Source organism: Gobio gobio, assembly GCF_949357685.1.
Source record: "Gobio gobio genome assembly, chromosome: 8".
NCBI classification, from domain to species: Eukaryota; Metazoa; Chordata; class Actinopteri; order Cypriniformes; family Gobionidae; genus Gobio; species Gobio gobio.
Genome location: NC_137114.1, coordinates 55,668,713 through 55,681,175, shown reverse-complemented (window position 1 = coordinate 55,681,175; position 12,463 = coordinate 55,668,713). Strand labels below are relative to the sequence as shown.

General features: G+C 47.1%; 1 protein-coding gene across 1 annotated transcript in view; it reads right to left on the bottom strand.

The window, feature by feature from the left end:
* LOC307130416 (uncharacterized protein) overlaps positions 1-12,463 on the bottom strand; it is a gene marked incomplete at its 5' end in the record, with an annotated part of 125,286 nt that overhangs the window by 88,877 nt on the left and 23,946 nt on the right. The window contains 3 exons of the mRNA XM_079823380.1: positions 10,103-10,174; positions 10,923-11,843; positions 11,876-12,373. Of these exons, the coding sequence (XP_079679506.1) occupies positions 10,103-10,174; positions 10,923-11,843; positions 11,876-12,373 (1,491 nt within the window). The remainder of the gene's footprint in view (positions 1-10,102; positions 10,175-10,922; positions 11,844-11,875; positions 12,374-12,463) is intronic.

The window sequence follows — 12,463 nt, the reverse complement described above, 5'->3', positions numbered from 1 at the left end:
AATAATTTCACTTTTTCACACACCCCTCGCCCGATTGGGAGGGGTGGAGGTACTGGTTTGCTCATCTCAAATGATTGGAAATTTGAGCCCATTACATCTCTATCTGGCAACCGCTCTTTTGAATCACACTCAATCACTATCACTCATCCTGCTAAAATCCATGTTGTAGTTATTTATCGCCCTCCAGGTGAACTGGGTAACTTCTTGGAGGAATTGGATATTTTCCTCTCTCACTTCCCTGAGGATGGCACTCCTCTGGTACTGCTTGGTGACTTCAACATCCACCTTGATAAACCCCAGGCTGCTGACTTCACCACTCTTCTGACCTCATTTGACCTCATGCGAGTATCTACTACAGCTACTCACAAATCAGGTAACCATCTGGACCTGATCTACACGCGCTATTGCTCCACAGACAACACTTTAGTTACTCCACTGCACACCTCAGATCACTTTCTCATCACTCTTAACCTCATACTGACTCCTGACACAACACACACTCCCCCACAGATCACCTTTCGGCGTAATCTACGCTCGCTCTCTCCCTCCCGTCTATCCACTATGGTTTCATCCTCACTCCCTCCACCTGCTCAGTTCTCAGCACTAGACACTAACAGTGCTACTGACACTATTTGCTCCACTCTAACATCCTGCTTAGACAACCTCTGTCCCCTTACATCCAGGCCAGCCCGCACCACCCCCTCTGCCCCCTGGCTGTCTGATGTTCTCCGCGAACATCGCTCTGGACTCCGGGCGGCAGAGAGGAAGTGGCGCAAAACTAAAAACGCTACTGACCTAACCCTGTATCAGTCTCTTCTTGCTTCATTCTCTACTAATGTCTCCACTGCTAAAACTACATACTACCACAACAAAATCAACAACTGCTCTGACTCTCGTGCACTTTACAAAACATTCTCTTCGCTCCTTTGTCCTCCTCCTCCCCCTCCTTCATCAACTCTTACAGCTGATGACTTTGCATCATTTTTCACAAACAAAACCTCCTTCATCAGCAGTCAATTCTCCACACCACAAACTGACACACACACATCTCAACAACCATCACACACACGCTCCCCTCCTTCTCTCTGCTCTCTGAAGCAGATGTCTCCAAACTCATCCTATCCAATCATCCCACTACCTGTCCGCTTGATCCCACCTCCTTCAGGCCATTTCTTCTTCTGTTACTCCTTCACTCACTCACATTGTCAACACCTCTCTTCACACCGGGACCTTCCCCACAGCATTTAAGCAGGCTCGGGTAACCCCACTGCTTAAGAAACCCTCTCTAAACCCAGCACTTTTAGAAAACTACAGACCGGTATCCCTTCTTCCTTTCATTGCAAAGACACTTGAGCGAGTGGTGTTTAACCAGCTGTCTACGTTTCTTGAACAGAACAACCTCCTGGACATCAACCAATCCGGCTTCAAAAGCGGCCACTCAACTGAGACTGCCCTGCTCTCGGTTACGGAAGCACTCAGACAGGCAAGAGCAGCTTCCAAATCCACAGTACTTATCTTACTGGATTTGTCTGCTGCTTTTGACACAGTTAATCACCAGATCCTCCTGTCAACTCTCATGAAGATGGGCATCTCAGGAACTGCTCTCCAGTGGTTCAAGTCTTACCTCTCAGGTAGGTCATTCAGGGTGTCATGGAGAGGTGAAGTGTCTAAGTCACATCATCTAGCTACTGGAGTTCCCCAGGGCTCAGTGCTTGGACCACTTCTCTTCTCAATCTACATGTCATCATTGGGATCTATCATTCAGAAACATGGCTTTTCCTATCACTGCTATGCCGACGACAATCAACTCTACTTCTCATTTCAACCAGATGATCCATCGGTTGGTGTTCGTATCGCTGCCTGCCTAACAGACATTTCTGCCTGGATGAAGGAACATCACCTTCAACTTAACCTTGCAAAGATAGAACTTCTTGTTGTCTCTGCCAACCCAGCACTTCACCACAATCTCTCCATTCAGCTAGGTTCATCAACCATAACTCCGTCCAGGACAGCCAGGAACCTTGGAGTTGTGATTGATGATCAGCTAAAATTCACTGACCACATTACTGCAACAACCCGATCCTGTAGATTTGCATTATACAACATTAGGAAGATTAGACCCTTCCTATAAGAGCATGCCACACAACTACTGGTCCAAGCTCTTGTTCTCTCCAGACTGGACTACTGTAATGCTCTTCTAGCGGGCCTTCCGGCATGCACTATCAAACCCTTGCAACTGATCCAGAATGCAGCAGCGATGTTGGTCTTTAATGAGCCGAAGAGGGCGCACGTCACGCCTCTCTTCATCAGTCTGCACTGGCTGCCAATAGCTGCTCGCATCAAATTCAAGGCACTGGTGCTCGCCTTCAAAGCAACCACTGGCTCTGCACCAATATACCTAAACTCGCTCGTTCAGACCTACACACCCTCCAGGAACTTACGTTCTGCTAGTGAACGACGCCTTGTGGTGCCATACCAGAAAGGCATGAAATCGCTCTCACGGACCTTTTCCTGGACCGTTCCCACCTGGTGGAATGACCTGCCTATCTCAATTCGTGCGGCCGAGTCTGTAGCCATTTTCAAAAAACACCTAAAGACACATCTCTTCCAGCAGCACCTGACCAATCAAGAATAGCACTTATCATTCTATTCATTTTCTGTCTGTCTAATTTATTTAAAAAAATTAAAAAAAAAAAAAAAAAAACTGTCCTGTGTCTTCTGAGCTAGATTAACTGAGACTTGCTACAGCACTTGCATACTGTTGCCCTTGACTGTTCTAGTTGCTTCTTTTGCTCTCATTTGTAAGTCGCTTTGGATAAAAGCGTCTGCTAAATGACTAAATGTAAATGTAAATGTATTGTGTGTGTGTGTGTGTGTGTGTGTGTGTGTGTGTGTGTGTGTGTGTGTGTGTGTGTGTGTGTGTGTGTGTGTGTGTGTGTGTGTGTGTGTGTGTGTGTGTGTGTCAGAGTGTGTGTGTGTGTGTGTGTGTGTGTGTGTGTGTGTGTGTGTGTGTGTCAGAGTGGGCATGTTTTTGTGAAATATCAGGACACAAATGTGTATAATGACCTGGGTATGACATAGGTATTACAAAAAGAGGTTGAAATATGAGGACGTTCCCCATGTTCTCACTTTTCGAAATGCTTATAAATCATACAGGATGAGGTTTTTTTCACAGAAAGTAAACTGCACAGTCTCCTGTGATGGGCAGGTTTAGGGGCAGGGGCAGTGTGTGTGTGTGTGTGTGTGTGTGTGTGTGTGTGTGTGTGTGTGTGTGTGTGTGTGTGTGTGTGTGTGTGTGTGTGTGTGTGTGTGTGTGTGTGTGTGTGTGTGTGATGGGTAGGTTTAGGGGCAGTGTAAGGGGATATAAAATACGGTTTGTACGGTATAAAAACGATTACGCCTATGGAATGTCCCCACATTTCACACCCCCCCCCCCGTGTGTGTGTGTGTGTGTGTGTGTGTGTGTGTCAGAGTGTGTGTGTGTGTGTGTGAGAGAGAGAGAGAGAGAGAGAGAGAGATAGGGGGAGGGTAAAGATGATCACAGAAACAAAATGGATGTGGTCATTAAGTATGAATTAATCTTGTTCTTCATGTGTTGAAGTCCTGACTGTGCTGAAATTGAGTGTGTTTAAAGTATAGAGTGTTAAATGTTGATCGTATCACTTTACTGAGGAGGAGCTCATGTGTTCAATCATTTACAGATCAATCACTCAATCACCTCAACTCAAGAAAGAGAGACTGAACACTTGAACACAGAAAAATATTATTAACACAGTGCTGACATGATTCCTCAATTACATTTGAGTACTCAATTAAAAAAATCCTCAATTCTGGGAGCCCCTATCAGCTTCGAGATATTGAGAACGGGCCAATGGCCATTGGCATGCGAAATTTGCATCTCACGCTCCGCGAGCATTGCGGGTATAAACAGGACGTAGATGCAGCGCTCCATTGTTTTTCACTGAGGAGCCGAACTAGTGACTCGGCCATGCAGTGATGGTACAGCAACTGTGGCGACGGGACATACGCCTCCGTTTCCTCCTTCAGGATTCACAGACGAGAATCCACGAACCGCATTATTAGATTTTCTAAGGCTGCACAATATATTAAAGGGAACTTTAGCTAGTGTGTAATGTTGCTGTTTGAGCATAAATAACATCTGCAAAGTTACAGCGTTCAAAGTTTAAAGCAAAAGGAGATATTTGCTTTTAAAGAAATCAATTTCTAAGGACTACAGCAAACGGCCGGTAGGGACTACAGACATTCCTCCAGGGTTGCTGACATCACAGCTCCAATATTTACATAAACCCCTCCTCCGAGAATAAGGGGGGATGAGGCCATTTTTTTTTGCTGTGGAGAAGAGTTTTGTGACGTCACACAGTGGCATTTGTAGGACTGAATTGCAACCTGCCGTCTATCTGCTGTGCTGTGGGCTGTGAACAGCAAATCTGGTTAGTAGGCTGGAGTGTTGTTGCTGCAATGCAATGTTATTTTCATCCGGATTGCATGTCCACTTTGTTTAGCCTTCCTAGGGACGGGGGAGTTAGGGATCAATGGTTATCAATGGCTTTTTTTAAATCTCAATAGCGAACTCGGAATTAGTGTAAATTATTCTTTGATTAGAGCTTTTATGTATTGTTTATCTACATGCATGCTAAACATGGTTCTGTGTTTGATTTGGCTACTATAGTAAAGCCAATGTTTAGTGTTCGTTTTGGGTTAATAGTTCTTGCAACAGATATTTGGCTATAATCGTTCTAAACATACAAAAGTAACAGTGACATTCAGTAGCGATCACTATAGATCCGCAGTCTTTACTCAAAAAAATCTCTTTGAGGACTGTAGTAAGCTATACAACAACAACAAAAAACGTCCTGGTTACATATGTAACCTTAGTTCCCTGAGAACAGGGAACGAGACGCTGCGTCAGAAAGTTGCTACGGGGAACGCCTCCAGCGTGACAGGTGTCTGAATCACAATCGAACCACATCAATCCTATTGACCGGCGACAGCCCATGACGTCATCAATGTGCAACCAGGAAGTATATAAGGGCGGCTTGCAAACTTGACACCGCTTCTCGTCTGAAGGGACTGTTTGGCAGGCAGGCCCCGAGGCATGGCAATGAGACGCAGCGTCTCGTTCCCTGTTCTCAGGGAACTAAGGTTACAAACGTAACCGGGACGTTCCCTTTCGCAAGGGAACTCGCGCTGCGTCAGAAAGACGCTACGGGGAATGATATATACTCACAACGCCATGCCGAGGGGAGTGCATGCCCACTGGCAGTGACAACTGTCAGGACAAGCAAATTCAACTGAAATGCCTGAACCACTCCCCTTCTGGTCACACAAGGCTGTCAGTGACAGCATTCCCTACGGTCATAGCCCGAGCTGTAAGCCTTATGAGAACCTTAGTGCGCCCGCACAAGGTCCTATTCAGGCTGCTCAAAGGCCTGGATCCAACCAATTCAACAGAAGGGGCTCCTTTAAGGGAATTTGGCTAGGGGGCCCTAAGGTGCCCCAGCCAGCCACTATTCGGGAAGAATTCACTGAATGCCACCAGAGAGGCCTGACCTAGTGACCTCAATGTGGGACACATAGGTTTGGCCATCCTAGTCTGTTTGAGAACATAGCCTCTGGACATTCGCCTCCTGGAGAGGCATCCAGCCCAAGGTACTGCAAACTGGCAGTGTCCTCCTCAGACCGGATCTCAGAGACAGGCATCCTGGAAAGCAGTACTCAGCATAGCGCTTTCAACCAATGGTTCTTCCATTTCAGCATGAAGAACTGGCTGCTATAATCCCGGACTGACAGTAGCTTCTCCGCTGGCTGACAAAGGTAACATCCAACTACTATGTAGGGTTATTAGTTGGGAATTCTGCTACTTGAGGCCGACATCAATGGGGAGTAAACACATATAGCAATACTCAAGGGGCCGACTTTGCAAAAGGCCTACCAAGGCTGACTACCCATTCCAGGTTACAGCATTAATTTGCTAACCTCCCCAGACGTCGGGACTCGCTTGCAAGGAGGCCTGCTGAGGCCTACCACCTGACCCGGAGTCTACTGCCCAGACTGCCCAAGCTGGCTGCTCACAGACTGATCCATCCCAGAGGTCTCCTTTTGGGCCTACTGTATGACAGTGCAGTCTAACCTACAAGCTCTGGAACCTAATTACATTGCTCATGGCAGGGTACTCGGCAAAGAATGCCCTGGACCCCCTAAGCGGGGGGAGTACCACATACGCCACCCACCTCCATGGAGGTCCTACATTATTAGCAGCCTACCATTCCGAGCGAGGGCGTCAGCCATGGCAATGCTCTGGCTTCAAGGGAGTACACTACCAAACCAACATATAACAAAGGTTGCGAAGTGCTGCTCAACCCGAGCCATGGGTGAGGCAGAATGATACAGGGCTAGGAGTGGGATACTCAAATCTACCCTGCCTTATCAGAGGAGTACTGCCACCTGGCCAGGACACATAAACAGGGCCAGAGCCTGCCAAAACCTGGCGGCTTTAGGAAACTAGCTCTGGAGGGCAGGGTTGAGCTACGCATACACTCTCTTCGTATTTGAACGAAAGATGGCCTTAACCCTGCCCCACGACCACTGGCTAAGTCGCTATCAATTCTGCACAGCACCAACCTGCATTACTAGTAAAAACCCCAGAACACAGAGAAGGGGGCGGGCCTTGGCCGGACGACTCTACATGAGAGGAGGATAACATTAGGGATATTAAAAAACTACATTCACTTAATGCTTTTTAGCGGACGCCTCCGTAATCCCTAGAAAGCCTAGGCCAATCTAGATTTATACCCGAGAAAGATACCCGCAACACTTCTATTGCACCAGACAGAGGCACAGGCAGAAGTGCCAGTTATATAGTAGATCTGGCTCTAGATCTAACTGTAGTTCTGGCGTAGTCTGATCTTGCATTCTCAAAAGACTTATACTGAGGGGGATACAAACCGCCTTACCCCGAGACGGCTAACAGTTACCAGCTTGAAACTAGGAGAAATACAAGCCTAGCAATACGCTGCATACCCGCAGGAATGAGCGATGCCTTCCCAGAGATACTCTTTTTATACCTGGGAGGTCTAAAAAACTGTTTTTCCATCCACAGCGAGCGGAACAGCTCTTAAATATAACTCTCATATCCTTTGCTGGCTGATGATCGTTCTAGCCATCCTATCAGGGGAACTACAGGCCCTACAGAAATATCCAACGATCCACAGCGATCCCCGAAGCCCTCTGCAGGGAGCATAAGTCAGAAAATATATTAATATTTTTCCATCTTATAGGGGACTTACCCGCTTGCCTGCGGCGCGCCATGATATCCACCCATAAGCTCTATTCACAATATGTATGCTTAGGTGCAACACTACCACGGGTCCAAGGGGGGCGCTCTCACAAACCAAGCCAGGCGGGCGGTCAGAGACTGACGTATTTCTTCCTTCTCCTGCTCATCACAGGCCCCCACCTGGCCTGGTGTAAGAAGCGCCGGGGGAAAAAGGGAATTAAATTGGAGGAAAGACTAGGTATTGAAGTCTAACGCCTCCTCGGAGGCGGAGACTGATCCCAGCGCGGTCCTCCGCGGCGCTGGTTCCAGGCCACCTGTCTGGTGTCCTTCCTCTTCCGGGTGCGGGAGTCACGCCTCTTCCACACCCTACTCCGACCAGGAGGGGGCACATGAGAAGCGACACTAGCTCACTGGTCCTGCCGCCAGTCCTCAGACCGTGACGGACCAGGGCCTCCCGCCTGTCTGAGTGCAGCCCCGGATCTCTGCAAAATGCAAAATCTGAATGCTGCCGAGCGCGCCCTCGCCTCTCTGAACCTTCCCATCACCGCCTCGACGGAGGTGCCGAAAAGCTCAGAGGGCGAGACCGGGGCATCTAGGAGAAAGGATTTTTCTTTCCCCCCGATGTCCGCCAGGTTAAGCCACAGATGTCTCTCCATGGCAACCATTGCCGCCATCGAGCGACCGATGGCGACCGCTGTTTGTTTGGTAGCCCGGAGAGCAAAATCTGTAGTGCGGCGCAACTCTGCCATCGCATCAGGGGGTAGGCCCTCCCCCTGATCTAGATCCTTCAGGAAATCAGCCTGGTAGGCCTGTAACACCGCCGTGTTAACACTGTAACACCGGTGTGCAGTGCCGCCGCAGCCTGATCTGCTGACGTGTATGCCCTGCCATTAAGGCGAGAGGTGGTTTTAAGCGCATTGGAGGGCAGGGTGGGAGTTCTCAGTGTCGATGGCCTCCCAGACGCGAGATAGTTCGCGAATGTCTCATCGATTGGTGGCATCGACACATACCCGACTCAGCGGATCCTTTATCATCAGCGAAATTCCCCCGCTGATATTTAGGAAAATCCGAGCCGAGTACGGGTTCTTCCGTGCCCCCGAGATCTGATCATGAAGATCCGGGAGGAATGGAAGACTCCCAGGAGCCGCTGGGTTATGATCGGAGAGAAACCGATCGTCGAGACGACTCGCACGCGCGGGCTCTCTCCTAACGCGCCGCCACTGCAGCTAAAGTCTGGCGGTGACGCGTTCCATAACCTCCAGGAGCTCCTCAAACACGGAGCAGGGCGGCTGAGAGGGTTTGGCCTCAGCCGATTCATCACCACCCTGCTCAAACATCCTTTGCTCATCCGGAAGAGCACCAGCTGACGAAGAGGAGGAAAAATCTCCTCTGGGTTCGGGCCAAATTCCGAGCTCGAAGCCCTCCCCGTGGACAGCACACCAAATAAGCATTTAAATTACTCTCCATACATTTTTTGTAAGTTTGAACTTGTGAAACACACAGAGCAGAGAGTGCAACACACACACACACCTTGAGCGGAAAGTACAGCAAACACACACACACACACACACACACACACACACTTACTGAGGAGAGAGTGCAGCAAACAAACAAACACACACACACACACACACACACACACTGAGCGGAGAGCGCAGCACACACACAAACACACACAGAACAGAGAGTGCAACACACACACACCTTGAGCGGAAAGTACAGCAAACACACACACACACACACACACACACATTGAGGAGAGAGTGCAGCAAACAAACAAACACACACACACATACATACAGAGCAGAGAGTGCAGCAAACACACATACACATTGAGCAGAGAGTGCAGCAAACATATACACAATACACAAACACACACAAAGAGCAGAGAGTGCAGCAAACCCACACACACTGAGCAGAGAGCACAACAAACACACACACACACTGAGCAGAAAGTGCAGCAAACACACACACACACACAGAGCAGAGAACGCAACACACACACACACACACACAGCAGAAAGTGCAGCAAACACACACACAGACACACACACTGAGCAGAGAGTGCAGCGCGCACACACACACACACACACACACACTGAGCGGAGAGCACAGCGCACGCACACACTGAGCGGAGAGTGCAGCGCGGCGCGCACACACACACACTCACACACTGAGCGGAGAGCGCAGCCCGCACACACACACACACACACACTGAGCAGAGAGCGCAGCACACACACACACACACTGAGTGGAGCACACACACACTGAGCGGAGAGCGCAGCGCACACACACACACACTGAGTGGAGAGCGCAGTGCACACACACACACACTGAGCGGAGAGTGCAGCGCACACACACACTGAGCAGAGAGCGCAGCGCACACACACACTGAGCCGAGAGCACAGCGCACACACACAGAGTTTTTTTTATTTTTGGAAGTGGCCGCTCGTAAAGTTACAAAACATGAGAGAGAGATGATCACTGAACACGGAGGGCGGGTCATATTATAATTTCAGTGCATCTCTAATCGCATCATTACTTGTTTATAACTTATTCAAATATTTTCATAGTTATAGCAAACACATGAACTGACATCATTCAATCACACTTTTAACAAACCTGATTAAAACAAATTAAACATAATCTCCTTATTTGTTGCATTATAATTTTTTTCCGTAACTCTGACTATATGTGCTGAACAAATGAGAAATAATAATATTCTTAATAAGCATTAATTTCTCGTGTTTAAGTGAGAATTGTTATAAAGTTTTAGCAGTGATGATTGTTCTCAGTGTTACTTACACAGCTGATCTAGTTGCTGTAACCACAGGCAGCAGCTTCTGAAGAACTTCATCTGCTGTGTTTACTGAGCCACTGTTTGAACATAAAACAATAAGTTCATTATTAATGATGATAATATTAATATCAGGAGTAAATAATACATTAAATACCCTCAAATATTGTTTTAATTAAACTGGTTTATAACTGACACAGATCTGTTGTTTCTTTCTCTGGTCAGTGTTTCTGTCGGTCTATTAGTCTGTATTTACACTACAACACTCAGTGCACAGATCTATGATGACATCATATTTACTGTCCCGTCCGTTGCTATGGTGATCACTGTGTCAATCATCACAATCTCAGGAGTGACTCAGATCAATAGTTTAGCGGATTCACTCCCATAATCAGACATCCCAGCTCTCCGGGAAGTTCCAGGAGTCTCCCTCATATTGATATTGGGAGCGTCTCAAACGGATATGCCTTCACCTCTGAAAACATTATTTGTGCTTTTCATTTCATATGCTTAGCTCATTTTCCAGCAGGTCTTTTTCATGAATGTGAATGTGTGCAAAGGATTGTGGGTGATTGAGCTGAATTAAAGATGTGAAACGAAGGCCGTCAAAGGATCCTTCAAACTGAGACGGCCTTCAGAGGCGCTTGATGACGTGGCCATCGAGATATGCAGCCTTACTAGGACACAGCCTCCATTTGAGAAACACCCGCAAATTATGTACAATATCCCAGAAATCAATCTGTGCCCCGTGATTTAAACACCTCTGATCTCTGTGTGTCTCTGTTCATAATGTTTTAGACTGTAATGATTGAACTCAGTGTTACTTACTCATCATTTCCATCTCCAATTAAGTTAATCAGGATAAACTCCTGCATCGTCTCCTCTGAGGACAACAACACAAAAACTAAAGCTGACCACTGAGATGAGGAGAGTTTCACAGCACGTAATCCTCCAGAGCGCATATGAGGTTGAGCTTCGTTCACTAGTGAAAGATCACCCAGTTCATTCAGACAGTGAAACAGATTGATGTATTTATCTGGAGAGGGATTCTCACTGATCTTTTCTTTAATATAGTCGACTGTTTTCTCATTATTGTCAGAGCTGTTTCCTGTCTGTGTCTTTAGTTCTTGTAAGAGACTCTGATTAGACTTCACTGACAGACCCAGAAGGAAACGAAGGAAAAGGTCCAGATGCCCATTTTTACTGTCTAAAGCCTCATCCACAGCTCTCTGATGGAGATCAGACAGTGAAGCTGTGTCTCCATTAGTTGGTTTGGTAATCTGGTCAAGCACATTGATGTTCTTGTTTATAAAGGAGAGATGCACATATAGAGCCGCTAGATGTTCCTGAATGCTCAGATGAACAAAGCAGAAGACTTTCCCCTGATGCAAGCCCAACTCCTCTCTGAAGATCTGAGTGCACAATCCTGAGTACACTGATGCTTCTGTCACATCAATGCCACACTCTCTCAGGTCTTCCTCATTGAAGATCAGGTTTCCTTTCACAAGCTGCTGATATGCCAGTTTCCCCAGTTTGACAATCATGCCTTCATCTTTCACTTTCTTCTCATAGTCCTTTTCATGTTTGATGTTGGTCTGAATGATCAGGAAGTGTGTGTACATTTGAGTGAGAGTCTTGGGAATCTCTCCAGTCTCTGCTCCACTCAACATCTTCTCCAGAACAGTGGCTGAGATCCAGCAGAAAACTGGGATGTGACACATAATAAAGAGGCTCCTTGATGACTTCAGGTGTGACCATCAAAGATGAATGACACTTTATACTTATCACTGGATATTTCCATTTCTTTGGTTTCAGGGAAAAATACATGAAGAAGATCTGAAAGACTGAGTGTTTTGTCCTTCATCAAGTTGAGCTCTCTGAAAGGAAGTGGAAATATGAGCTGGACGTCCTGATTCTGTTTCCCTTCAGCCCAGTCCAGGATAAACTTCTGCACAGAGACTGTTTTTCCAATGCCAGCGACTCCCTTTGTCAGCACAGTTCTGATGGGTTTGTCTTGTCCAGGTAAAGGTCTAAAGATGTCACTGCATTTGATCGGTGTGTCCTCTGTTTCTGCTCTCCTGGACTGTGTCTCAATCTGTCTCACCTCATGTTCATTATTGATCTCTCCACTTTCACTCTCTGTGATGTAGAGCTCTGTGTAGATCTCATTCAGGAGTGTTGGGTTTCCCTGCTTTGATATTCCCTCACACAAACACTCAAACTTCTTCCTCAGATTTGATCTCAATGTGTCGAGGACTTCAGCAGGTTTAGAGTCATGGCTGTAAGATTAAAATACCACATTATTACACAAGTTAGAGAAGTAAATAGCCATAGATCACAAAATGGATGATTTGTTTGCTGTATTATGG